At 42.0% G+C, this 24,343-nt stretch overlaps 1 protein-coding gene across 1 annotated transcript in view; it reads right to left on the reverse strand.

The window, feature by feature from the left end:
* Nucleotides 1-24,343, reverse strand: part of ntrk2a (neurotrophic tyrosine kinase, receptor, type 2a) — a 90,935-nt gene that overhangs the window by 51,461 nt on the left and 15,131 nt on the right. Inside the window, exons 6-11 of the mRNA XM_084360152.1 lie at nucleotides 22,525-22,658; nucleotides 20,339-20,471; nucleotides 20,037-20,108; nucleotides 19,669-19,896; nucleotides 17,644-17,681; nucleotides 17,442-17,541 (exon numbers count right to left, since the gene is read on the reverse strand). Of these exons, the coding sequence (XP_084216278.1) occupies nucleotides 17,442-17,541; nucleotides 17,644-17,681; nucleotides 19,669-19,896; nucleotides 20,037-20,108; nucleotides 20,339-20,471; nucleotides 22,525-22,658 (705 nt within the window). The remainder of the gene's footprint in view (nucleotides 1-17,441; nucleotides 17,542-17,643; nucleotides 17,682-19,668; nucleotides 19,897-20,036; nucleotides 20,109-20,338; nucleotides 20,472-22,524; nucleotides 22,659-24,343) is intronic.

A 24,343-nucleotide genomic window follows, 5' to 3' on the forward strand; every position in this document is an offset into this window, starting at 1 on the left:
TGGGGGTTCCTGCGGGAACCACTAACAGCTAAATTTAGAAGTGAGGGTACAAGAGGAACTTCCCAGGGAACCTTATGAAAAAAAGGGTTCCTGGAGGATCTTTTGTTAGGCTCCTGCAGATTAGTTTAGTGTTTTGTTCCTGCAGAGCACAGAAGCGGTAGCTTTTTTGTTGTATTTATTTATTCGTTATTTAATTGTGAGGTCAAAACTATTGTGTAGCAGTCCCATTGTGTGAGACAAAATCACCTGTTGCGCAGGGTGGGGCGACTGAGTCCTAATGAATGAGTGGAAGCGGCTCGAGGCATTCCCCTCCCGGCCAATCAGGGTGTGACGACGCCCTTTTGTGAAGGCTTAAGCGAGGTGGGGAAAGGCACCCAGGTTGGACTCACTCTCATTCTGAATCTGTCCCTGACACACTGCAGACCTCATCCTGATCGACTGCCACCCAGAAACTGTGGTCTGTTCAGGCCCCCCATTGAGATATATTACCTCAGTGGGGGGCCTATATATTACCTATGGCCTATTTTGGAAAATGAATGTTGGGATTTAACTGACATAAAAGCCACGGATTGACAGAAATACAGGGTGTAGAGCGCTATAAATGTTTTAAAACCTCATCATCAGACATGAATGGGAATTAAAAAATGTGTTTTGGTCAACTGCAGCGCTGTCTGCAGACTACAGCGTTAAATTTAAACCTGCAACATACCTCGCCACCAACACAACCTCAGATTACAAGTAAATGACGAGGCGTGGATTTAATATGGATGTAATTCTACATCGGTCGGGGATAAAGTCCTTAAACTGGACTCTCAATAATTAGTGTAGGAGGTGCGGTGTAATTCCTTTAGCTTCTCTCCAAAAACTAATGAGGGCCAGAGGTTAAAAGAGTCTGGGATTGTGGTGATACTCATCCTCTATTAGCATCTGTGTGCTCACTGACTGAAAACAGCGCTAATGAATAAACATACAGTACTGAGGGATACATTCGGATTGTGTTTAATCACACCGTAACTGCAGCCACGCTTGTTTCGCCCTGTCACTAGAGCGATATCTCCGCTGCAGGTTTGAGGAAGGAGGGATGTGTAATTAGGTGGCCTGTACAGTGGAAATAAAATAAGAGCAGGCGAGTAATGGCTGAGACGTCTGTCAGCACGGGAATGTAAAGGAGAAAACCATTCCAGGCAGCTGACACTTTATGATAAAGGACGGGCTGAGGCGAGCCAAAAACAACAACCTGCCCTCCCGCCTCAGCTGGGTTTATCATTTCTGTTTTATGGAAAAAAATGAGAGACAAATGTGGAGATTTGCAGTGGACTTAAGAGTTGCCAAGAAGAAAACAACAAACTTGTCACAAACACTCAATTTACAACCACAAGACAAAACACCCACATCAAATCCACCTCGAGGAAAGTTTCTTGAGAATTGCGGATCTAATTTGCACAAAAAATACAGTGATGGTGACGGATAACCGTGTAGGTGTAGTGGATGTTTGGTGGATTAACATTCCCAGGACACAGCAGAGGAATGTAACATCACAGGGGGTTTAGTGGTATCGCAGACGGTTTCCATGTGATGGTTTATGCATTTGGCGAAGACAGAACTGGGTCAGGGTCCAACTTCTTAACTGCAAAAATACCTCTATCAATCCAGGAGAGATGCAGCTTCAGACAAGAGCTTACAGTCATATATCCACTTTGTGTCAATGCTACAAACTAACAATGAAGAATAAAAGTCAACAGAATGGTAGAGCGCATACCTCCGCCAAGGCCCAACAATCGCCTTTGATTCAATCAAGCCCTAACCCACAAAACTTGGATGGAGGATGGGTTTTGCTGTGGATCCAGATAAAGGACTCACTTTCTTTAACAATGTGAGAGCGTGAGGCGTTTTTTGTGATTTCGATATGTCAAGGATTCGTCATTTTCACGCCTCCCATTCATTGTCTATGTAGGAAGCCGTGCAATGCATTATGGTACTGGAGCGTCACGTTTCGAGAGGTGTTGCGTTGCCTGCTCCACATCTCGCTACTTTATGCAAATAAGGAAAAACTTACACAAATTATTGTCAAGTTAAAATGGGAATAGATTCTGCAACTGTATGGCTTCTTTCTCACCTAAAATGTTGTGAGAAACATCTTTCTGCTCAGCTACTTTTGTAATGTAAGAGAAAGTTTCTCAAACGATGGTCTATGACTGGCGTTCGTCCAATTGGATGCAGCCACTGAGTGTTTGCGTGGTTGTCGGAGGGTGTAGCCTATTTTGTTCAAGCGTGCAAAACTGGGAAGCGTTACATGCCACCTGCGTCAAATGATGCCTGTGGACACGTACCATCAGGGGATAATGCATGGAGCTGGGTATGTGGCTGGTATTCACTCTACAGATAGCCATCCTAGTTCACTGTGAAGTTAATGAAAAATGCTCACAATGTTAAAGAAAGTGAGAAAAAAATTCCTGGATCCGTCCCTTTATTCAGATCTGCACCGAAGGTTAATGGGGTCTACTCTCGGCCGGGACCCATCCTCCATCCAAGTTCTGTGGAAATCTGTCCAGTAGTTTTTGTGTAATGTTGCTGACAAACCAACCAACAAACATGACCTCCTTGGTGGAGGTGATAACCTGACCTCAATCCAACTCTGTAAGGACCAAACTGTCCCTGAAAAATTCAAGAAGTGAAGCTGGCTGGATGTTGTGCTTTATATCTAAAACTCAGCCGGGGTTCCTTCACAGTGGGCCTGATAAGGATATAAAAATAAAATCAGTAATTTTGTGTGTGTGTGTGTTGTTGATCAGTTGTGTAACTCCAGTGCTGTGAGATATTAAATTGAATAAAATCAAATGAGGAGTATTGCAGCGTTGGTCACAGTGTGCAGACTGATTTTTTTTTTTTTTTTTCCCCCTCATGCTTCTATTTATAGAACAGCACCTGTTATTTTGTTTATACCAGCAGCTGCCTGTTGTTTGACTGGCTGTTAAATATTTCAAAAGAAACACATTTTGGCACTTGATGTTTCAGCTTTTTGATGCTCGGTACCTCAAAGCAGCACACCGCCCAGATTTTAAGTTACAATTTCAACCTTAAAAAAAAAAAAAAAAAAATCCTCATCAAGTCATGTCTGGCTGCCAATCATCGTCAGTCCCTCCCGGAGGAGAGAAAAATGTTTCCATTTGTGACTCACATCATAAACAAAGCCAGTAAAAAAAAGAGGCGGCATGATGCAGTAATGAACTCGGGCTTTACGATTTGACGTCTTGTGCGTCTGCTCGCATTCCACCGTCGACTGCTGCCTTTTAGTCGGTCCCAGGTGTGGCGTGCGTATGAAGGTAGTGATTCACTCGCCTCCCAGACTCAGCTAGTGATGATGATGATTTAGTTTTGGAGCAGCACAGGTTGGCGATGACGCAGGTTCCCATGGCAACAGCATGCAACGGGCAACGGAAGTCGACCGTGTCACGCTACAGACCGTCTACACACATCTGCACATGCACACACACACACACACACGCACACGCCACAAGGCTCCATTCAGACTATTCATCAAGCCGTCCTGAGAGAGAGAAAAGTGTCAACATGCAACACCGAACAACCTTTCATCGGTTGAGGAACGAACACAAATCTGCTCTGCACTTAACGATGATTTAACATTCTTTCAGAGCTCTTTTTCTTCGTTCACCCGTCTCACACACGTTGGATCAGATCATGACAAGGTGGTGAGAAAATTATGCTCCTCGTCGTAGTCCGACCGACTTAAAGGAATGGTATACGAACGGTAAATGGACTGCATTTATACGCTTTTCTAGTCTTATTGACAACTCAAAGTGCTTTAAAGGCCCTGACAAACGAGGCCGATGGTGTCAGCGAGCATCAGTGGCTCGAGTGGAAGTGGACGGCTGTTTGGTCAATTCAGCATGTCGAATCGACGGTGGAGAGGAATCACTGTGATTGGCTGTTCAGGTAAGCGGATCAGGGAAACCCCCTTCAGCCTGTCCCTGTAGTATTCATGATTTCACCCAATTAGCGCGGTTTCTTCTTTTTACTCCTCTGTGTCTTCGCTGGTGCCACTCGCAACTTCTTATCCGACGTGTTCTCGCTTAGAAGTGGCTATTTTAGGGAGAGTGGTGTCAAAAAATACTGCTTAATCACAACAACGGTTTGTGTATCAGCAAAGACGTATTTCCTTTCACACAGGCGAAGGACGTACGAGCTTGTTGGGCATTGCAGGTAGTCTTAGCGATGTGTTCAAGTGCAGCTTTTTGTGCCGAGCCACAGGAGATGTGAGTTGACACAACCGTCAGCCTTTTGATGCAGCTAGTTTTTTGACAGTTTGGTGTGTCAAGGCCTTCCAACACAAGTCAGCATTCACGACGTGTTGACCGCAGGGGCCGGATCAGACCACCAGCCCTCAGATTAGTTGACGACCGGCACAGTCACCCAAGGAGACATTACAGCTGTGACAAATAACACAGGTCATCAGTTGTGGCCTCGTTGCATCATGTCATCATTCATTTCTTTTTTTTTGAACCAATGCAGTTTGTTATATTACCTTGCATTAGAGCTGAAACGGAGTAAAATACCCCAAAATCCTCATCTGTCAGCAACTCAGCCCCTAATATTTGCTGGGTTTCCAAATATCTCTGGCTTTCCTGTTATTCAGACTAAACAAGCAGTTTAATTATAATACCTCGGGGCTCTGGATGATTTTCAGGTGTTTAATACAAACAAACAATTAGTTGTTTAATCAAGAAAATAAGGGATGGATTTGATAATTAAAATAATTACTTGCAGCCCTAACATGCACCTATCTGTGCTCAGCCCAAATCATTTACATAATCCATTTGTGTGATATGCAGCGACTGAAATGTGCTTTTTCACTCATACTAAGCAATGAGGATTACTCATACAAACGTACACAAACACATATTCTTCCTCGTTGTTGTCATTGTATTCTGCGCGCCATCTGTCTGTTTAATCAGCATTTTCTCAGGACATACGTTTTGTGTTTTTTTCCCGTGGCTTCAGACTGCTTCCTGCTCGCTTGCTCGCATTTTTCATCAGTTGTCTGATGTCAGCTAAGAAACCCTTGGACAGCTCAGCAAAACGGTAGGTCTTGGCACTGGACCGTGGAGTGGACTTTAAGAAACACAGTAATAAATCCAAGTGGCTGCTCTCCGAGGCTGCTAACGCGCAGTTTGTGCTGTAGTCTCCGGATGGTTTGGTTTGTTTCTGAACATTAACGCACGTCATACGGGAACGAACACACGCTCGTGCATCAGGAAAAACAATCAGGACTGTGATTGACATTGTTGTCTTCTCTCTGCCAGACATAAACACGCACAAATCAAAGACTTTCTTTCTACTCTTCACATTTTCTTTCTGTCTGTAACAAATGTTTGTTGCTCTTTTTCTGCATCCTTCACACACAAACACAAGTGTCTGGGATTTTAATCCTTTTGTAATCCTTTTTTTACTTAACTGTGGCATGTGATTCTCATCAAAACAAATTAAATTAATCAGCTTTCCAATTAAAATGAGCATTATATGGCACCAATGTCGTGGTGCCACTTCATGTTTTCATCTACAAAGATTTTCTAAAGGTTATATTATAACCTAATATACTGTATGAACATAACAGTCATAACTTGGACCAGATGGGCTCTCCATCACTTGATCTCCAATTTGGAGATAAAATGTGTTTTTTTATTTGATTTAAGTTATGCAGGTAACCTCTTTTGATGGGGAACACTAGTAAAGAGACTTTCAACATCAAACATGACAAAAAAAGATAATCCCCTCACTGTAATCCTGCAAATCACTTCATCAAAAATTCGTTCAGATCTTTATCTATGATTTTTGGCTGGAGGGGAACAGCCCTGCAGATGCATTTGTCTGTGATCGACTGAAGTTGCAGCATCGGTCCAGGCAGTCTTTGTCATGATTTGGACTTTGTGAGGAGGTTTCTGTGCTTCGTGCCTTGTTCTGTGTCTTAACTGTACTCAGAGGTGCTCTGCAGAGGCTGGGCGTGTCCTTCCTGGATGGCTGGAGCTCCTGCCGCTCTCACACCTGCAGCTATTCATCAATGCCAGCTTAAATACTCAGGTCTTCCTTCCACCCGCTGCCAGATTGTTTCTGCTCATCCTCCTGGTATATGGCTACACTGCTAGTGCGACTATTTGTGACTCTTGCGTATTCTTGTGCTCCTATGAGTCTAATTTTGTGCGTGCTCCAGCTCCACAGCCAACCTTCCACCCTGCCTTATGCACCACTGCTGCCTTAATCCTAATGTGGATTCACCAAGTCTCCCTCACCTGTGCCTCCACCTAAGCCTCAGCATGCACCATCGTGAGCCCCAGTCACTCCACTGCCCACTACCTGAGCAACCTAATAAATTCCTCTCAACCTTTTCAAGTTAATATCGCCTTGATGTCTTGTTGAACATCCGCAATCTTGGAAAGTGCATTGTAAATATCTCTCGTTCAAAACTCACAGATTATGGACCAAAAACTCGATGTCTTTGATGCAACGCCAACTGAAATGTTATTATCCAACGTAAGAACATATTTTTTGTCATCACTTTGATTGTATTTTTTGAAAAACATCTGTTTTTTTAATCGGTATGTTCTCAGGAAAGGCGTTGGTTGTTTTCTGTTAGCTTTGTGCTGCCTGTGGTTTGGTTTGTGCGTATTGACACGGTGATACATCTAACTGCTTTTATTCTTCTCTGGAGCTGCAAGCACTTTTATTGTAGTATAAAGGAGATTTGTTTGTTCTGAAGAGACTTCGGAAGACATTACACAGGTATAAACATGTACTGAAGTACGAGGAAAAACAAAAAACTGAACTGAGTCTTCCTCTCAGGCACATTTACGTACAAACAGAGGACTCTTCTCTCTCTGCATGTCTAGCACCCCTACCTCTACCTTCCTTCCCCCCACACACACATACAGCAGAGCAGACCTGCTGAACTTAGCATTAGCAGTGATGGGAAGGCTGGGCCAAGACGACAGAGGCATCATCCTAGCTCAGTCTGGACAGGCAAACGATCAATTGATCAATCAATAAAACCTCTATCTGTTATAGTGCAGTTCCCAATCACTCAGTAGTGCTGCTCTCTCTCTCTCTTTCTTCTCTCCCTCCCTGCTGTGCAGTAAAATGCTGCACGGACGCACAAATAAACACAACACAACAGCAGCTAGACACAGTAAATGATATTGGCACGCATGTTTGCCAATGCTCATACATATTCAGGAAAACTGGGGACTTTTCTGTGTGCGTGTTCATGCCCGTCTCTTGGCCGCTGGAGTGCATCTGGACTAGGTGATGATCGATAGCTGAAGCCTTATTAACATAGACCCGATCATACCGACATTCACTGTACTGCCAAGAAAAAGGCACATTGATGCAGCGTATACACACCGTCTGCTAGCAGTGACATTTACTGGGCAATCAGCGGGACCTTGAACAACAACACACTTTCAAACCGCCCGAGGAGAAAAAAACACAGTGACATGATGTATACGTGAACGCAGTACGAATGTTGATGAATGGTCTTCAGTCTGATGACTTGAATCTGAACTCAACAAAGACTAGACGAGATTTTGACTTTAACAAATGTGTATAATGGGGTTCGGTTTGGCAGTGCACACGAGCACATTATCACATTTGGACAGCTGTACTTCAATTCTGAGGTACTTTACCTGAATGTTTATGTTAAGGCTGTATTTACTGATAACTTAACACATCCAGATTGTCATTTATAGCACTTAAAAGGACTCTAGACTCCATTTCTAAACATTAGCGACTGGAGAGAGGCACTGAGACGAGGCACCCGACAATGTACATAAAGTCACCTCTTTTCGGCTGTCGCGGAAAATCCGACCCGAGTCCTTCACGGAGAAATCCACAGTCCAGCAGCTTTTAACAACTTAAACAAATCATCCACAGGCTTGTATAGGCTGAGAGAGATGGGGAAGGTCTCATTTTTCATGTCATGTCACAATCCGCTCACTTACGGTGAATTAAAAAGTGATTAATACATGTTAATCACGACAAAGTGTTACATAGAGCCACTTTAACAACTATTTAATTTTGATTAAAAGAAGATTAAAGAAAAGTAAACAGCCCAGAGAGACTGGAGAACAGCGCTCCACTGTTATCATACTCGCGTAACATTTACATGACTTTTACTTGAGTATTTCCACACTGTGATGTTACTAATTCAACTTCACTAAAAGATACTTATTCCATCACTTAATTTAGACATTTTAACATAATATCCCTTGTCCACTGATATAAATAACAAACTTCCCCAGCTGCAAACTGTATCCGCTTCAGCTAATTAACATCAGTGTATCAGTCGCTGCTATTGGGCAGTCGAAGTTATTGGAATTATTTTGAGATGACCATCACAACTGTTATAAAAAAGATGTGCAGAGTAAACGCATCAGATAATTAATCTTAAACGCATCTAAATATTGGTTTTTATCCGAGGTTGGAGTCCAAAAAATTAGGCTGCACTCAGAAGCAAAAAGCACAGATGTCGCATTAATCTTTGCATTTTACATGTTGTTGAAAGCTGAAGATAAATGGATTCAAATTTGGTCAAATGCTGTCGAACTCAGAGTCAGACCCGAACAATTTGCATTCAAATGCTATGAATGTATTTTAAATTAATACATAGAAATCCTAAAATATACTACATTAACTGTTACACTGATTAATAACTCAGTTGATTTCGTGAGTCCGTGACAACTACAACCCAACCGCTTTCATACACGGTATAATTCTCACCCTAGTACACTTCTTTTGTGTGCAGCCACAGTTCATAAAAGGATCTGCAGAGTGGGTTTTTGTCTATTCAGAACCATTAAAGCTTAACTGTGCGGCGAAATCAAAAGTAGCTGAAGGTCTCGCGTGCATACACAACACAAGGCTCTGCCTGCCTCGTATCTGTGGCGGATGAAAGCCGTTTGCTTGCTTTTGTTAGATGGAATGTTTGTTATGATAAAACCACTGGCCTCCATGTAAACACTGGCACAACCTGCTTGCATTTCTCAGAAAATTGAATCACAAAGATTTTTCTCTCCTCAGAGTTCAGTGGTATTTAGAGGAAACGGATGCACCGCCAATATTAACTGCGCTGCCAAGGGAATATCAGGATACACTTGAGTATAGGCCATGTGAAAATACTTTCCAATAATTAACTATAAACCGTCATTTTGTGGCAAATCGTGATGTTTATGTAGCGATTACATGTCGGTGGAGCCGTTGCTTCCAGCCATCTGAAAATGCCATTAAAGGAAAATGATTTCCATTAATAAAATACAGCTGCCGCCAGAAAACCTCACTTCCCCGACTTTAGCGTCTTTATGTCCTAAATATGTAGATGGTGCGTGTGCTGACTAGGCTTTGTGAGGCCCTGATTTCCTTGCATGACCATTTTAAGTCAATTTATGTTCTCCGATATGCATGGCGGGGGGGTCATATATGGCAAAATCAAATGAGGTCACACTGACCATTTTAAAGTGCTCCAGAATAATCAGATTTTTAAAAAAGCCCTCGTTTTTCAAAATGGAAACAAGTTCTACCTCCTCAGCTGCTCTGCGATGATTTCATCTGCACAAATTGTACATATGCATAATGTCCTGTTCCCTCGCTTCACTTCATATTTCAACTATCTAATTTTTCACTGCTCTGGCCGTTCGCAAAGGTCAGAATGACCAATACAAGACAGGAAATGACAAAGATGAATGGAGAGAGAGAGAGACACCAGCTGATCGTCACTATCTTCATGTTCTCTGACCACCAACGCTTTCCCTTTTCAAAACAGACCATTAAGGCTTTTTATTGTTCTCTGTCTGATTTCACACATGGGTGCTTTCATATCTTAAAAAAGTAATAGAAAAGGAAATCACAGGCGGCGTTTTGATCACAATAAAAGCTAATGATTTCAACTTGCTTCCATTTCCTGTAATCAGTTTATTCAGGAAACCATTTTCTAATGAGCATCTGAAACAGCTGCCGCGTGTCTACGGTTTAAAAACCTGAAGCAGAGATGTGTGGCGGTGCGAGAGGAGTGTTTGTCACATTTCTACGATGCCTATTAAATATATTTTGCAGGTTTTGCACAATGGAAACACTTTAAAGAGCCATACATGGTAAATACATTAAAGGCGACATATGCTTCTTGGATTTGTTCCCTTCCTTTTTATAACGTGCATGTAAAAAGTCAACGCCAAAGACAGTTGTTCATTCCTGTAGAAAGCAGAGCTCCTGGTCTTTACTGCCTGAGATGCTTCGTCAGCAGTCCACCGTTAACGTAACTTATCTACATCATCGTGTAAGACGGCACCACGTCGAGCTGGAGACAGCTTTCCCTGGATATTTTTGATGAGAAACCACTGCCGTTCAACATCTCTAAGCGTGAAACCTGGATGTTTTTGTCAAGACAAGGGCCACAACAAATGTGGCTAATGTGGCTACTCCATGCCTGAGGTGATGTTGGACTAAAGGTGAAGTCGAGAGAAACTGTGTGGACATTAAGTCTCATTTGAAGCCAACTAAACAACAAGTAGTACACTGGATGCAGGTTTTAATAAGTTGCCTCTTGTCTGTTTTGCTGCAGGACCCTCACTGATGTGTGTGTGTTTTTGCTGTGTGTAGATTTCCTGGAAAGACAGGAAGATAACGATAATAGCTGCGTGTGAAAAACAAATTCAAACTGCAGAAATGTATCTTGGCATCTTTGTGTAACTTTGATTAGCAAACAGCAGTTGGCTTGCTAACAGTGAAGACTGTTATAAAGCTGCTGTAATGTTAGTGGCCTGCTGGGCCGTGAGGTTTATACTGGTCCTATTCCCTCATTAGAAGATGATGTTTTTGTTTTTTTGTCAAGTTGTTCACTTTAAGGATGCAGCCAACTCAAAGCTAAACACCAGCAGAGCTGACCGGACACACGGGGAGTGGTGTATTGTTGAAATATATAAAAAACAAGAAAACACCATTTATGTTATCAGTAAAGACACCACACAAATGCAACTAGGCACTGATATTTTGTGTTTTTCTGATTGAAATCAAAACCTGAGCTCAAAGTGTGTCCTTCTCAAGATGAGCGCACACCAGACGTCAATGTGAAACTGTGCGCTAAAACACAATCGCTTGTCAAGTGTAATGTGTACAAAAAGTGCACAGACAAGGTCTTCAGGCAACGTTTCACTTTGGAAAAGAGCAGGTTTCCATTTTCACAGCTCTTCAAACAATCACTGCCCTCAGGATCCGCCATAGGCGTTTAGTCTTTTCTTCCTCCCGCTCTCAGCGCTAAAAATCTGCAAACAAACACAACTGTGCCATGAAAAACACGATTCAGTGAATGAATAAACACCAGCACATTCAGGGCCGTCTGTTCTATCCATCAAATCATGTTGAACGACGGGATTCAGAGAAAAACTTTATTTACTGTTCCCTCAGTTTAGATTTGAGCGGGTGTGTTTGCATCGCATTGCCATTTGTAATAATCGCCTGTCATATAAATGCATCGTGCTGATTTTAAACTGCCCGTAGGAAGGGAGCGTTTAAGAGTCCGTTCTTGATTAAAAGCCTGGTTTTGCTGTCTACTTTATCCAAATCTCATCTCGTCTCTCATCTTCGTGTATCCATCTGACTCGAATCAAAACGTTTAACACGACACACACATTTGACTGGCTGAGCAGCGTCTGCCGTAAAGGCTAGAAGAGCTGTGCAGGCTAAAACAAAGATGTTATACTGTAGTTCTCGATGACGTCTGGGTGACGCTGAAAGTAAAATTGATTACCACGGTGGCTACTACTGCATCAAAGAGATTAAAACTATTGGTGAACTGCTGGGAACACATTGACTTTACTCCAACGAGGCAGCAAAATAACTGTAGCTTCACAAGTTTTACAGTTAAAAACTCAACTCAAGCAACCAAGTCGAACAGACTGGTATTTTTCTCTATTTTATATTACCATTCAGTCTCCGTACAATTGACTTGATCTTCCCATCTTACATTTAAAGCAAAGATTTTGATCAATGAGTTTGAACCTGCTATAAACTGTGTGCTCATTCAAAGGACTAACAATATAATGTCAATGGCTTTTATTGTTGTTTCACATTTTCTTTTGCAGCGGCATAATGTGCATTATGTGTATAACTGTGCATTAAACTGCAGAGCAGTTCAAGTGTCTACTTTTCAATGTGAGTACTTGCAGTTTGAAATAACCCACTGAGGTTCAAACAAGTTGTTACCGTGGTAAGGACACAAATAAGAGACAACGCGCTCGACTCACGTATGTGGCTTCAGTACGGGGCGATTATTCTCGTTCTCCTTATTCACCTCAAATCAATTCAATTTTCCTTTTTCCACAAAGCGTTCTGCTGTACTCTGTTTTGTGTTCAACCAAAAAAGTCAAACTTGGCCAAATGTGTTAACTTTCATCTCTCAAAGCAGTCAGGCAAGAACTCTGCCTGAATAAAATATAGTCGAACTTTACCAATTCCTAAGGTTTCAATCAAGAAATAATTGATCAAAAAATACCAAGACTAAGAACCCGGCCAGGCTTTTTAATTCCACATTTTGATACTACAGAGGCACATTTCAGTCAGTCCGCTGAAAGTACTGAGGTTCGATACTCCAAAAACAGAATCACGGATCGCTTTTTTCAGCCTCTTTTACTTTGTGGTTCAACTCATTCAGTTTTTGCTTCCTTTGCAAAAGTTTAGTGGGTGAGCGGTATTTGTCAAAAACCTCAGAGCTGGAGGCAAAAGCTGCTTTTTCTGCAGGGAGAGGAAGCAGCAGCAGAAGAGGAGGAGGAGGAGGTGGTGGTGGTGGGTACGCTGAGCATGCTCGATAGTGCCTCAGGCCGGGAATAGAGCTCTGCTGACCTTGAGGGTGTCATATTGATCGATAAACAGTGAGGAGCTGTGTGTGCGCGTTAGAGGGAGGGAGAGAGATGGAGGAGTGTAACTCCACCAAACAAGGAGAAAACTGAAACCTGCACTAATGATGAATCATTGATAAGTGGACAAGAGAGGACTTTCTCCTTCCATCTCTCTCTCCCCGTTTTTCTTTTCCTCTTTGCCTCGCTCTATTTCAGTTTTTAACATCTGCTTTGAAGCGTCTTCTCCTCTCTCCTTCTTTTTACTCCTCTTTACTTTAATCTCTTTCTGTCTATCACTTCCTTCCTGGCTTGTCAAATGTCAATTTTAGCATCCGCTCTCTCTTCCTCTCCATCTCCCACGTTCCCCACTTCACATTTTCTTTTTCACTTTCAATCACACGCTTTTTTTTCCGTCTTGACATTTCCGTCTCCCTCCTGCATCAGAACTCAGGTTAACGTTGATGCTTCCCTCCCTACAGGTGCTTCGAGGGCACCAAGCTGCCGCGTCCTTCCCTCGCCGCCTGCGCTTTCTGATCTGTTTCCTCTTTGTGCAGTCTGCCGTCAGTTAGACGGTCGTTATGTGTGATTTTGTGGAAACTGTTAGGCTTCCTGCAGGCCAATTTTAAGCCAGCATGCTACACCTTTTGTGCGTTCCTCAGGGTCCAGATCTTCATGTACTTTGATCTCTCTGACAAAATAGTTCTTAATTTCAAAAAAAGACTTCCTGAATAAATCTAATCTAACAAACATCCGTTCCACGTGTATTAATTTTTTTCATACACTCCAGTTTCAATAACAACAGCTGCCGGCTCCTGAACTTTACAAGATTACCGTCCTTGTGAGCCAATTTGTGGCGAAGAGGACTCATCCAGGACACAACTCCAAATTTTGTTAGGTGAAATGTAGCCTCGCTGTGGTATTTTGGACCCAGACTCAGACGGTGTAGCTGCTTCCTCCTGTTTCATACCACGCAAATAGTCTCACCAAACCTGATTTGCCTTCTCTCCGACAATAGAAGGCCATATTGATCAGACAGGTTTAGCCTCATTTGTGAGCAGGTTAGATCCTAAACGATGCTGACGTCCAGACAACTAAAACAGGAGAGACATTTCTGTTTTGAGTCCCTCTGGTTTGAATCCATAATATAATCTGTAAAACTTTTTTACTTTTAAGTAGCTAATACATTGTTTCTGGATAGAAATGTTGCTTGAATCCACTACACAATGTACCGGTTATAAAAAACACCTAAAACAAAAACCTAAGGCTGCTTACCAATCGACTGACGTTTAATATCTTTTATTACGACCAATACGTAATGTTTGTTGTTAAGCAGTGACCTCTAGCAGCTCTAGTAAGTATTACAGCTGCAAAGAAGGCAGTATAGGCACGTGCCCTTACGCTGCGACGGCCATGTTGTTTTGATAACGATGATATATAACCTATTCAGTCTTTTAGGTACAAGGACGTGTTGTTTGACTTCGATTACAGCCAGCAAATTTTAGTGTTTTGGTTCACTGTCTCTGCTCTCAATAGCATCACTGGTGAACATGGTGGAGCATTTAGCAGTTAAAGCAGAGACATTAAAAGAGAGACAGACCACTAAAGGCATTTTTGAATAGAAAAGTTTAAGGTCAGACATGGTGGTTGTATGACACATATCCCGCCCCTTCCCCCCCAAAAGCCAATTGTTTGCTTTGCAGCCGAAACAGTTGAGATTCATGCCAGTTTTAACCGGTTTGGTGCGGTTGCAGACCGACTTCTAATAAGCATGGTAGAGGAGGATATCAAGCTAAGACGCAAGATTACCAAGAAAGGTGAGATATTAAACTCACATTTGTTCAAAAGAAGTTAGTGTAGTGAAATCGTGCGCTTGCACAGTCGAAGTATAACCTGTGGAGAAAAAGGTGTTTTGAACTGTATATTTAGGCAAAGTCACAAGACCTTTTCAGCGTATTTTATCAGATTTGACTGGCGATTCTATACATGCAGTTTTTAGGTCTCAGTGACCATTAAAAGTGACGTTCTGGCCTTGTTAGCCCGAAACAACTGGCCAGGGCATTGCCAAGATGGCTGCCAAGTGATTTTGGTGGATTGTTAAAAAGGAGGGTGTGTGTCTGCTGGTTTTATAAACAAGCATTTGTTCGCCAGCATGACAGCTATAACTTCATATGGTAATATGTTGGTGTTGTGTTCACAGCTTGTTGCCCAAAGTGACCAAACAATCTGATAAAACAGCTTTTACATATCACGGGCTAAGACGAACAAGATAGTCCAGATTTTCCGCAATGCTAAATCAACATTTACTCTCTCAACCTTATCACTACCCATATGGTTAATTTTATATTTAACCATATGTACTTACTCCCACCTGCCAGAGCATGAACACATCCTACATACTGTATATAGACAGTATATAAAATAGCCATGCTGTCTGTGCGTGTCAGCAGCGAGGAGATCGTGAGAAGTAACCTGCACCAAATGTTGCCCATGTTTATTGATGAGAGAGGAGCAGAATAGTGCAGTCAGTATAAATAATGTACAATGGTGACGGCTCGGAGAGAGACGGACAGCGATTTAATCCAGAGTCACTGAGGCGAGTTGAGCTTTTTCTTATGCACACCTGCTCAATACGTTGCGAGGCCTGACACGCTCTCCTCACACTTTCACATCACAAGTTCATCCTCATCGTCAGCACTTACTGTGTTCATGTGGGTGTGTGTGCGCGTGCACGTGCTCATGATTTGGAAAAAACCACATTGCCATGACAGAGTGCTGTTTGTTTTTCACCGGCGCTGGTAGCGTGCTGCCATCTGCGGTTACATTTCTGCCGTTTGAGATGAACTTCGGTCCGATATACGAAATATGTGAAGGATTCTAACACACAGCAGTTATGTGGGCACAACTGTTGCTGTGGATTACTCACAACTCTCCAGCTCACTGTTTGACTCTCGCGTTCATACTGACGGTAAACTCAATCTCTCTCTGCTCGCTAGCCCAATGTCAACACGCTGCAGGGCACATACATCTGGATGTATGTGGCGCACGGGGGGGAGGAAGTCGACAGTGGAAGGAGAGAAGGATGAAGACTCAGGAGGAGCAATCAGAAGGGCAAAACTGTAATGTGACCTGAAGTGCATACACATGCAAAAAACACTTGAACACAAATACACACAGATCCAGATATATAGGGGGATGCTAGGAGACACTAGAGAGATCATTTCCCTCACAACAACTTCATTCACCTCTCCTGGAGAAAGAAGAAACCGCACACGAGACCATAAACACACAAACACACACACACACACACACACACAATGTATACACTCGCTGCTCCATCTGTCTCGCTCTCTTCCTCTCTGGGGGGCCATAAATCAATCACTGCCAAAATACTCTTCAACAGTGCAACCGAGAGTCAAACACACACACACATTCACATACACATGGTTGCCAACATTGATTAAGTCTCTACATTTGCATTCACTTTCGTGGTTTTTTTGTAATTTGAATATCAAATGTGGACCTCCAGAACCGCAACAGAGGCGAAAGATTCAAGCGGTGCCAAAAGTTATTTATTCCTAAAAACAACTGCATCTTTAAACAGCAACAAAATGCCTCCCTGAGAACGTCGGATGTTTTGGTTGCTTTGTATTCATTCAACCAAACTGAAGTCAACTGAATGGAAAGTACACAAAACACTTACTGCACCACATTTTACATATTTTGGGATTTTCACCCAGCTACTGTATATCTCCTCGGCTTGAATCACTTTCTCAACAAAGAAAATGGAAATAAAAGATGAATGTCTGTTTACAGCTCTTTAACAGCACACTGAAGGTGTCTATATTTGAAAAAAACAGCATAAACATTGTTATATATATGAAGAAACGGGAGGACTGATGTAAGTGTTGTTATCGTTAGTTCACAAAGAATGAAAGAACATCAAACAAGCGTCAACACGAGCAAAACAGACACAGATCAGTTCTAGTAAGTCAGTGTAACAAACTCTACAACAGGAAATAGATTAGTCGTAGCCACTGCAGAAGTCCCACAGTGTTGTTCTTGCAAACTGTGTGTACGTGTGTGCATCAGGGGTTGCTTCAACAATGGCTACCGCAGCAGTTTTGCATCACAACACGACAGCAGTTCAGTTAAGTCGACATGCGTGTTATTCACCAACAACACTGAGATCTGGTGACCCTCCATCGAACAGCAGTTTCAACCTGAACAGGATGGATTCATGGATACGTGATGATGAGCTGCACTGAGATCAAGAATTTCCATTTATATAGAGCGCATCATTTTTAAATCCAAGAAAGTGGAAATGTATTTTTCACAATGCAGTTAAAGATCTCCTGCTGGCCTCTGTACCAAAAAACATGTCAATCATTTACACAATATGTTTTTGATGTATCCATGAAGCCATCCATGTTACACTTTATTAGCCCATAGCTTTGATCTAGACATCCACAAACAACAAATCCCATTTCTTTTGGATTAATTCCTTATTATTTATCCTCCACACACGCAGATAAAAGTCAGGAGTCTTACCTTTGATGCCAAATTTAGAGTTTCCTCCAAACTTGAGAATAACCAACATGAGAAGGAAACCAGTGAAAGCGACAGCAGCGATGCCCACCACCACGTAGACCTGCACAATGAGGGAAAAAAGAGTTATAAGTTACCTATAATGAAGAAATGAGCACAATATACACCACACTACACCACAGATTGTCAACAACGGTACACTTACAGCGACTCTGTCTTCAGGTGGGTCTACGGGTGGGCTCTCTGTTGATGAAGGAATGGATAGAGAAGGAGAGCAAGTTGTGCTTTGCAGCCATATGAAGGACAGTATCTAATAACATACACTTTACAGTAAATACATAAATACTTGCAAACATTCGCTTGTTCAGTGGGTGAATTTAGTTCAAGGTGGTAAATGTGATGCATTTTGACCATTCACAAAACCCCACTACCAAACACGACTGCTTTATTCTAGCTTAGCCACTGTCTGTAGAGCATTATAATGAATCCCACTGTATTTTGCAAGAGCCGCCCTACTCTGCCTCTGATTGGCTTGCGTCTGTTGTTTTCAGATGACAAAAGCCTCGACAGCTGTGTGGTGCTGGTACTCCGTGCAAAAGTATTTCAACGCAATACTGATACTGTTTGATCACACTACAAATGAGACAAGAATTAGCTAGCTAGCACGATGTTTACTAACTGTATGTTCAGAGGTTGTCTGGTGTTAATGGATTGAGTGTGTTCTTCTTGCCACAAGAGGAGCAAGACCTGGTGGGAGGTCGAATAGGTTGGTGTGTTTACAGGGGAAACTACAGCTCGTGAACCACGGTAGTTAATGGTTTAAGTCAAGCTGGCAAAATGAATGGTCATCAGCTAGAAACCAGAACTCATTTTTTGTACCTCTGCCTGAACTCAAGAACCCATCTAAAGCTTGAGTGGCATAGCAGTTAACTAAAGTGGGTGGGGCATAGTGATTGGTTAATTAATTTAACTGCGAATGAAATAAGAGCGTGGGCAGTACCTGTGTTGTCTGCAGGAGGGAGGGAGGAGGTGTTGGAGAAAGAGACGATAAAGACAAATTAGGTTCAGAACACATCAACATAATTAAGTTGTGTATTATTCGACATGCATATCACAAAAATGTTGTCAGTCATGCCTGCTCTCTGAGCTTGTTTCAAAACCATAACTACTACACAAACACGATACACAAACCAACAAACAAAACATATATTTGACATGCACAACATCAGAAAGAAAAAATAACATCAGACATAACAACAGCCCTAATCCCTAGCTAGGGATGTGTAGGTATGTAACGCACCCTCAGCAACTTGAGAGAAAAAAGAGAAAGACAAAGATTTCTAAAATGTAATTTGTGTCGATTGACAAGGATGAAAATGATGAAATGTTAAACAGAAAAAACACTGATATCTAAACACAGATACACTATGAATCTAAACGAGATGTGATAGATTTGTACAAATGATAAAGATGTTAAAATCCATTTCACTCACCATAATAGTAAGGCTCCTTCTCATTTCCTGCACACCAGGACAACAACAACAAAATTAATTGGATTAAAAGTTCTCTTTGATCAAATATTTCATAGACATTATCCACTGTCTTCTTCAGGAAATGGTCTAAAGCACTCACTGAAATGTGTGACGGCAACTGTGCATACCTCCACCAAAGGCCCAACAGACACCTTCAATTCAATCAAACCTAATCCAATATCAAACTCCATAGCCCTGTTTCACTCATAGATACCAGTCACCTAAAAACGAAATGAGTGTTTCGTCAACTCCCTGAGAGATTAACGAGAATATTGAAAAACATTTCACAATGTTAAAGAGAGTGAGAAAATATCCCTGGATCCGTCCCTTTATCCAGATCTGTGGGTGTCACTTGCACTGTGGACACTGTGGATTATCACTACCCCTTTTTAGAAATGATCAATGTTCTCCCCATCACTTTGCAAGAACATAATTACTTATAAATGTGCTAAAATGTTACTTAGCAAATCTGACAACATTCATTTTTGATGCGCCATCATGCAATTTTTCCCCGCTGTAATTATCTATTCTGACCTCAGACAACCCATTCATTACACTGCTTAAAATTGTTTTTGAAGACTGTTTACTGTCTTCACACTTTTCAACACTCTGTCTGGATCTGTACCACAGATTAATGGTGCTATGCTGAGCCAGGCTCCACTATACATCCAATTTTTATGGAAGTCTGTTCTCCTCACCTTCCGAAGGGTTGTGCATGAAGTGAGCTTCAACCTCCTTTTGGTCCGTCCCAAATGTGTTTGTCGCCACGAGTGTGTAGCGTCCGTTGTTGAGGTGTGTCGGGATGTCCAGCTGCAGGCAGCCGTGGTACTCTCTCTCTGTGACGTCATGTATCATGGTCATGATGTACTCCCCCTCTGTCACTGATTTACCATCCAGAAACCATTGTAGTTTTGGCTCTGGGTTTCCTGGGAAGACAGGAATAAACACACACACACGTGACGCTATTTAAGATTTAGGGAAGGTATTTCATCCTGTGACTTCATCAAATCACATAAAATTAACAGCAAAGTGTCACTGAAGGACATCATGTGGAGGTCGGTCTTACCTGACATGCTGAAGGGGATGCACCAGTGATGGTCTGGGATTGCATCGCTCAGTTTAGTGATTTTGGGAGGAACTGAGTATCATAGAGAAAACAGAGTTTAAGAGTTAACAGTGAGAGACGCAAGGAGAGAACACAGAAAGCAAGATGAGACCAAAGAGCGTTTCAGAGGTGGTGAAGCGTGCAAAAACACTGATTAAAAGATGAGGCACTCCAGCCTGTAATTCTGTCTTTTAATTCTGTACCTCACTTTTCACACAATAATCTACACTGAATTTGGGCGGCCTGCCAGAGGTCAGACGTACAAAGTATGTCCAAAAGCAGCGAGGACTCTTTCTCTCCGACGATGTTCTCGGCTGTGCAGCTGATCTTGCTGTTGTGGTCCAGCGAGGACAGGTTGGACAGCCGCAGCACCGAAATCTGGCCCGATGTCTCGATCTGAGCGAGTAAAAAAACATCCACATATATCAGCTGGAAGATTCAGATTGCTTATCTCACGATCAGACAACACTACTGCATGTCTGTAATGGTGATGTTGAAGAAAAACCTTAAATCTTTACTGGAATCAGCAAATATTTGACATTTTATGCTAAAATTAACAATTATTTTTCATAATTTTGCCAACAGATCAATCATTTGACTAATTGTTCAGCTCTACAAGACTTAATTCAATCAATTAATAGTATTAATTTAGTAATGTGAATTTGAATAAAGAGATTCATCAACAGACTCTTTGACATCTTTCTACAGTTGTTGCATGAAAGGGATGACTCCTTGATGCTTGATGAATTATAGGATCTCTTTTTTTTGTAACAACTAAAGCGATTTACTATAAAAGTCATTCAGCTTAACTAGACGTTTTGTTGCTGTGGTTATATAAATGTAAATGTAAACCCTCTCTGTTAGACCGCCCCCTTAATACAGGTGCAACCCTGCCTTTGTGTGCCGAGCAGGAGAGAAAACAGTATTTTGACTGCAATTACAATCATGTTTTCGAAAGCTTAAACACTAACAAACACTGAGCCAAACATACTATTTTGTGAGAGAAAGTCATCTTCAGAATTTTTGGAAATGATTGCATCTATTTGTGGTGGTGGTGGTGAGGTGGTTAGCACTGTTGCCTCACAGCAAGAAGGGTTCAAATGCCGCTGGGGTCGGGGCATTTCTGTGAGTTTTAATGTTTTGTTTTAATGTATCTTAAATGTTTTACTGTAATTGTATGCGCCTGTAAAGCACTTTGAGTTGCCCTGTGTCTGAATTGTGCTATACAAATAAACTTGCCTTGCCTTGCCTTGAGTTTGCTTGTTCCCTTAACCCCGTTTTCGATCTGGAGTTGGTCCTGGGCCGCGTATTTTGTACATTGTATGATAAGTCACATAAATTAAGATTCTTCTATTCTTCTCTATATTTTTTTTCTCCATATTTCTTACTTTTTTCGGACACAAGGCTCCAGAATTAGCCTATGGAAAAATTTGGATCACACAAGCAACCTCTTCAATTAAAAAAAACCCTGCTCATTCAGCCTGTTCTCTGTATGTACACATCACTTACATTACACGATGTGAGTTGTGTCATTTACGTTACTTAAGTTAAGTAAGACTGAACGTAGTTATTTTATGGTCTTTTCCTAAACCTAACCAAGCAGTTTTGTGCCTAAACCAACCAAACTGCGACCGTTTGACAACGTTAATAACAGTCCAAAAGTCATAACAGGCCATATTATGTCTGTCAGCAAGCTTTATTTAGAAAATGTAACTGGATGACGTATAATAAGTATTATTGCTAACTTGAACATGGAGTCCTTCACGTGCAAGACTGACACTAGAGGTGTACGTAGATAATATAGTTTGAAGCCTGAGGCCACTGACCGTGCTACTGCTGTAATTGACAAGTCGGGACTTGAAGCAGTTTTCTGACTGTAGTGAAAATCTTGTTTTTGAAAGTTGTATTGCAGACAGATATTGATTGAAACATAATATCTTGTTGATGAAGGTTCAGAGTCATCCAGGTCATGAAGTGCTGTATCGTAGGCAACTGGACTTGTTTCAGTTTCTTGAAGACCTTTCACCCCCTAATCAAAGAGGCTTCTTCAGTTATGAACTTCACTCCAGAACTGAAGACGCCTCTTGGATGAGAGGTGAAAAGTCTTCAAGATTGCCAACGATACAGCACTTAGAATAAAAACATCTGTGAATTTTCTAAAAATCACTCAAATCTAATTCTACAGATAGTATAATAGTAATAATATTAGTGAAGGCTAATCTTTATCTACAACTGTGTGGAAATACCAGGTTTAAACAATGAATTAACATGAAAAACACACAAAAAAACGCTGCTCAGCATTCAAATGTTGCATTCTAGTTAAACGGTGTCAAGGTTAAAAATGATGCAACTATTCAGTATTACTAATCCAAACGTGTGTGTGTGTGTGTGTGTGTGTGTGTGTGTGTGTGTGTGTGTGTGTGTGTGTGTGTGCGCGGTGTAACCTAACCTCGTAGTTGGACACCAACGCCATGTTCCATATCAGCTCAGGTGACGGCACCCCAGAGGTCGTACAAGACAAGTCCACTTTCTCCCCCTCCATTAATGTCACTCTGGATGGGCTCAACGTTGCCATGGGAACCTCTACATACAACCAGGGAGTGGAGAAAAAGGAGGAGGGTGTAGAGAGAGAGAGAGAGAGAGAGAGAGAAAGAGAGGGGGAGGAGGGGAGAGAAAAGGGAAGGAAGCAAACTTCATGGCCAACTCTTTTCAGTTGAAACACAAGGCACGTAACAGGCTCGACAATAAGAGTGGAAGAGCAGGCAAACACACACCCACTACCACCGAGTGAAAAGACAGACACACAAAGAAAGACCTCGAATTCAATCTCTCTCTCTCTCTCTCTCTCTCTCTCCCTCTCTCTCTCTCGCTCTCTCTCTCTCTCTTTCATTTAAGCACACTCACCCCAATCAAACAGTCAGACAAAGAGACAGAGTTCAAACACAGTGATGGTTACACTGATTACTAGTGCATGTCTTCAGCAGCCCAAGTACTAAATTGATTGGACACAGTCTGAAGCCTCTGTCAAAGCAAAGACACTGGTGACTCTGTGTGTGTGTGTGTGTGTGTGTGTGCGTGTGCATGTGTGTGTTTGCGCGTGTGTCTGTTTGTGTGTGTGTATGTGTGTACAGTGCTGACCAGGAGGTGACCTGAGTATGACCAATCAGACTCAATCAAAGTCTTGCCACCCTTGTCCCCCGTCCAATAGCATCCACGGCGAAGAAAGATAAATAAGAGACGAAGAAGAGAAGAAGAGGAGAACAAATGGACGAGGAGAAGAAGAAGAAACAAGAGAAGAAAACAAGAAGAGAGGACAAATAAGAGAAGAAGACAATAACAATAAGACACAGAGACGACAAGAGAAGAGATTCGAGCAAAGAGAAATTAGATGAGATCACAAAGAACAAAATAAGAGATGATGATGAGAACAAAGAGGGGTGAAGAGCAGAGAAGAAAAAGAAATGAAAACAAGGCCAGAAGAACAGAAAACACAAAAAAAGGAGGGAAGAAAACAAGAACAGGGAGAAGAGAATAAAAAAAGAGAGGACGAGTAAGAGAAGACAATAACAATGAAGAGAAGAAGATGGGAACGAAGAGTGGAGAAGAGCAGAGAAGAAAAAGAAACAAGGAGACAACACCACAACAGGAGATGACAAGAACAAAAAGAGGATAAAATGAAAAGGGAGAAAACGAGAACCAAAAGAAGAGAGGAGAAGAAATGGGTGTCGACAGCTACTGCAGATAAAAGTGGACAGATTTCTTATCGAACCCTCTCCTCTCCTCTCCTCTCCTGTCCTCTCCTCTCCTCTTCCTCTTCCTCTTCCTCTTCCTCTCCTCTCCTCTCCTCTCCTCTCCTCTTCCTCTCCTGTCCTCTCCTGTCCATCGGCAGAATCCTTATCACCAGGGCAACCCACTTATCAGCACGGCAACCCACTCAATCACCGTGAGACGCACAAAAAAACAGTCATATCACTGGTGGCAGGCCAGCTGCCATATCAGAACCACATATCTTAACAGGCTCTCGGTAAATCAGCTTTCTACTGCCACTACAGCAGTCAGCAGGTCACATCACACACACACACACACACTCGAAGCTACAACCTACTGATGCGAATGAAACTCCTGGAAACCTCTGTGGTTTTGATTGTGAGTGCAGTTGTCATGACCTATCAGTACACTGGAAATTATTTCCATGTTCAATTATGTTCGAGCGCAGCTTAGGTAGTCAAACCATCCATGACACTCTGTTTGATTGTAATCCTTCAGCT

Source organism: Pagrus pagrus, assembly GCF_965226575.1.
Source record: "Pagrus pagrus genome assembly, chromosome: 8".
In the NCBI taxonomy this organism is placed as follows: domain Eukaryota; kingdom Metazoa; phylum Chordata; class Actinopteri; order Spariformes; family Sparidae; genus Pagrus; species Pagrus pagrus.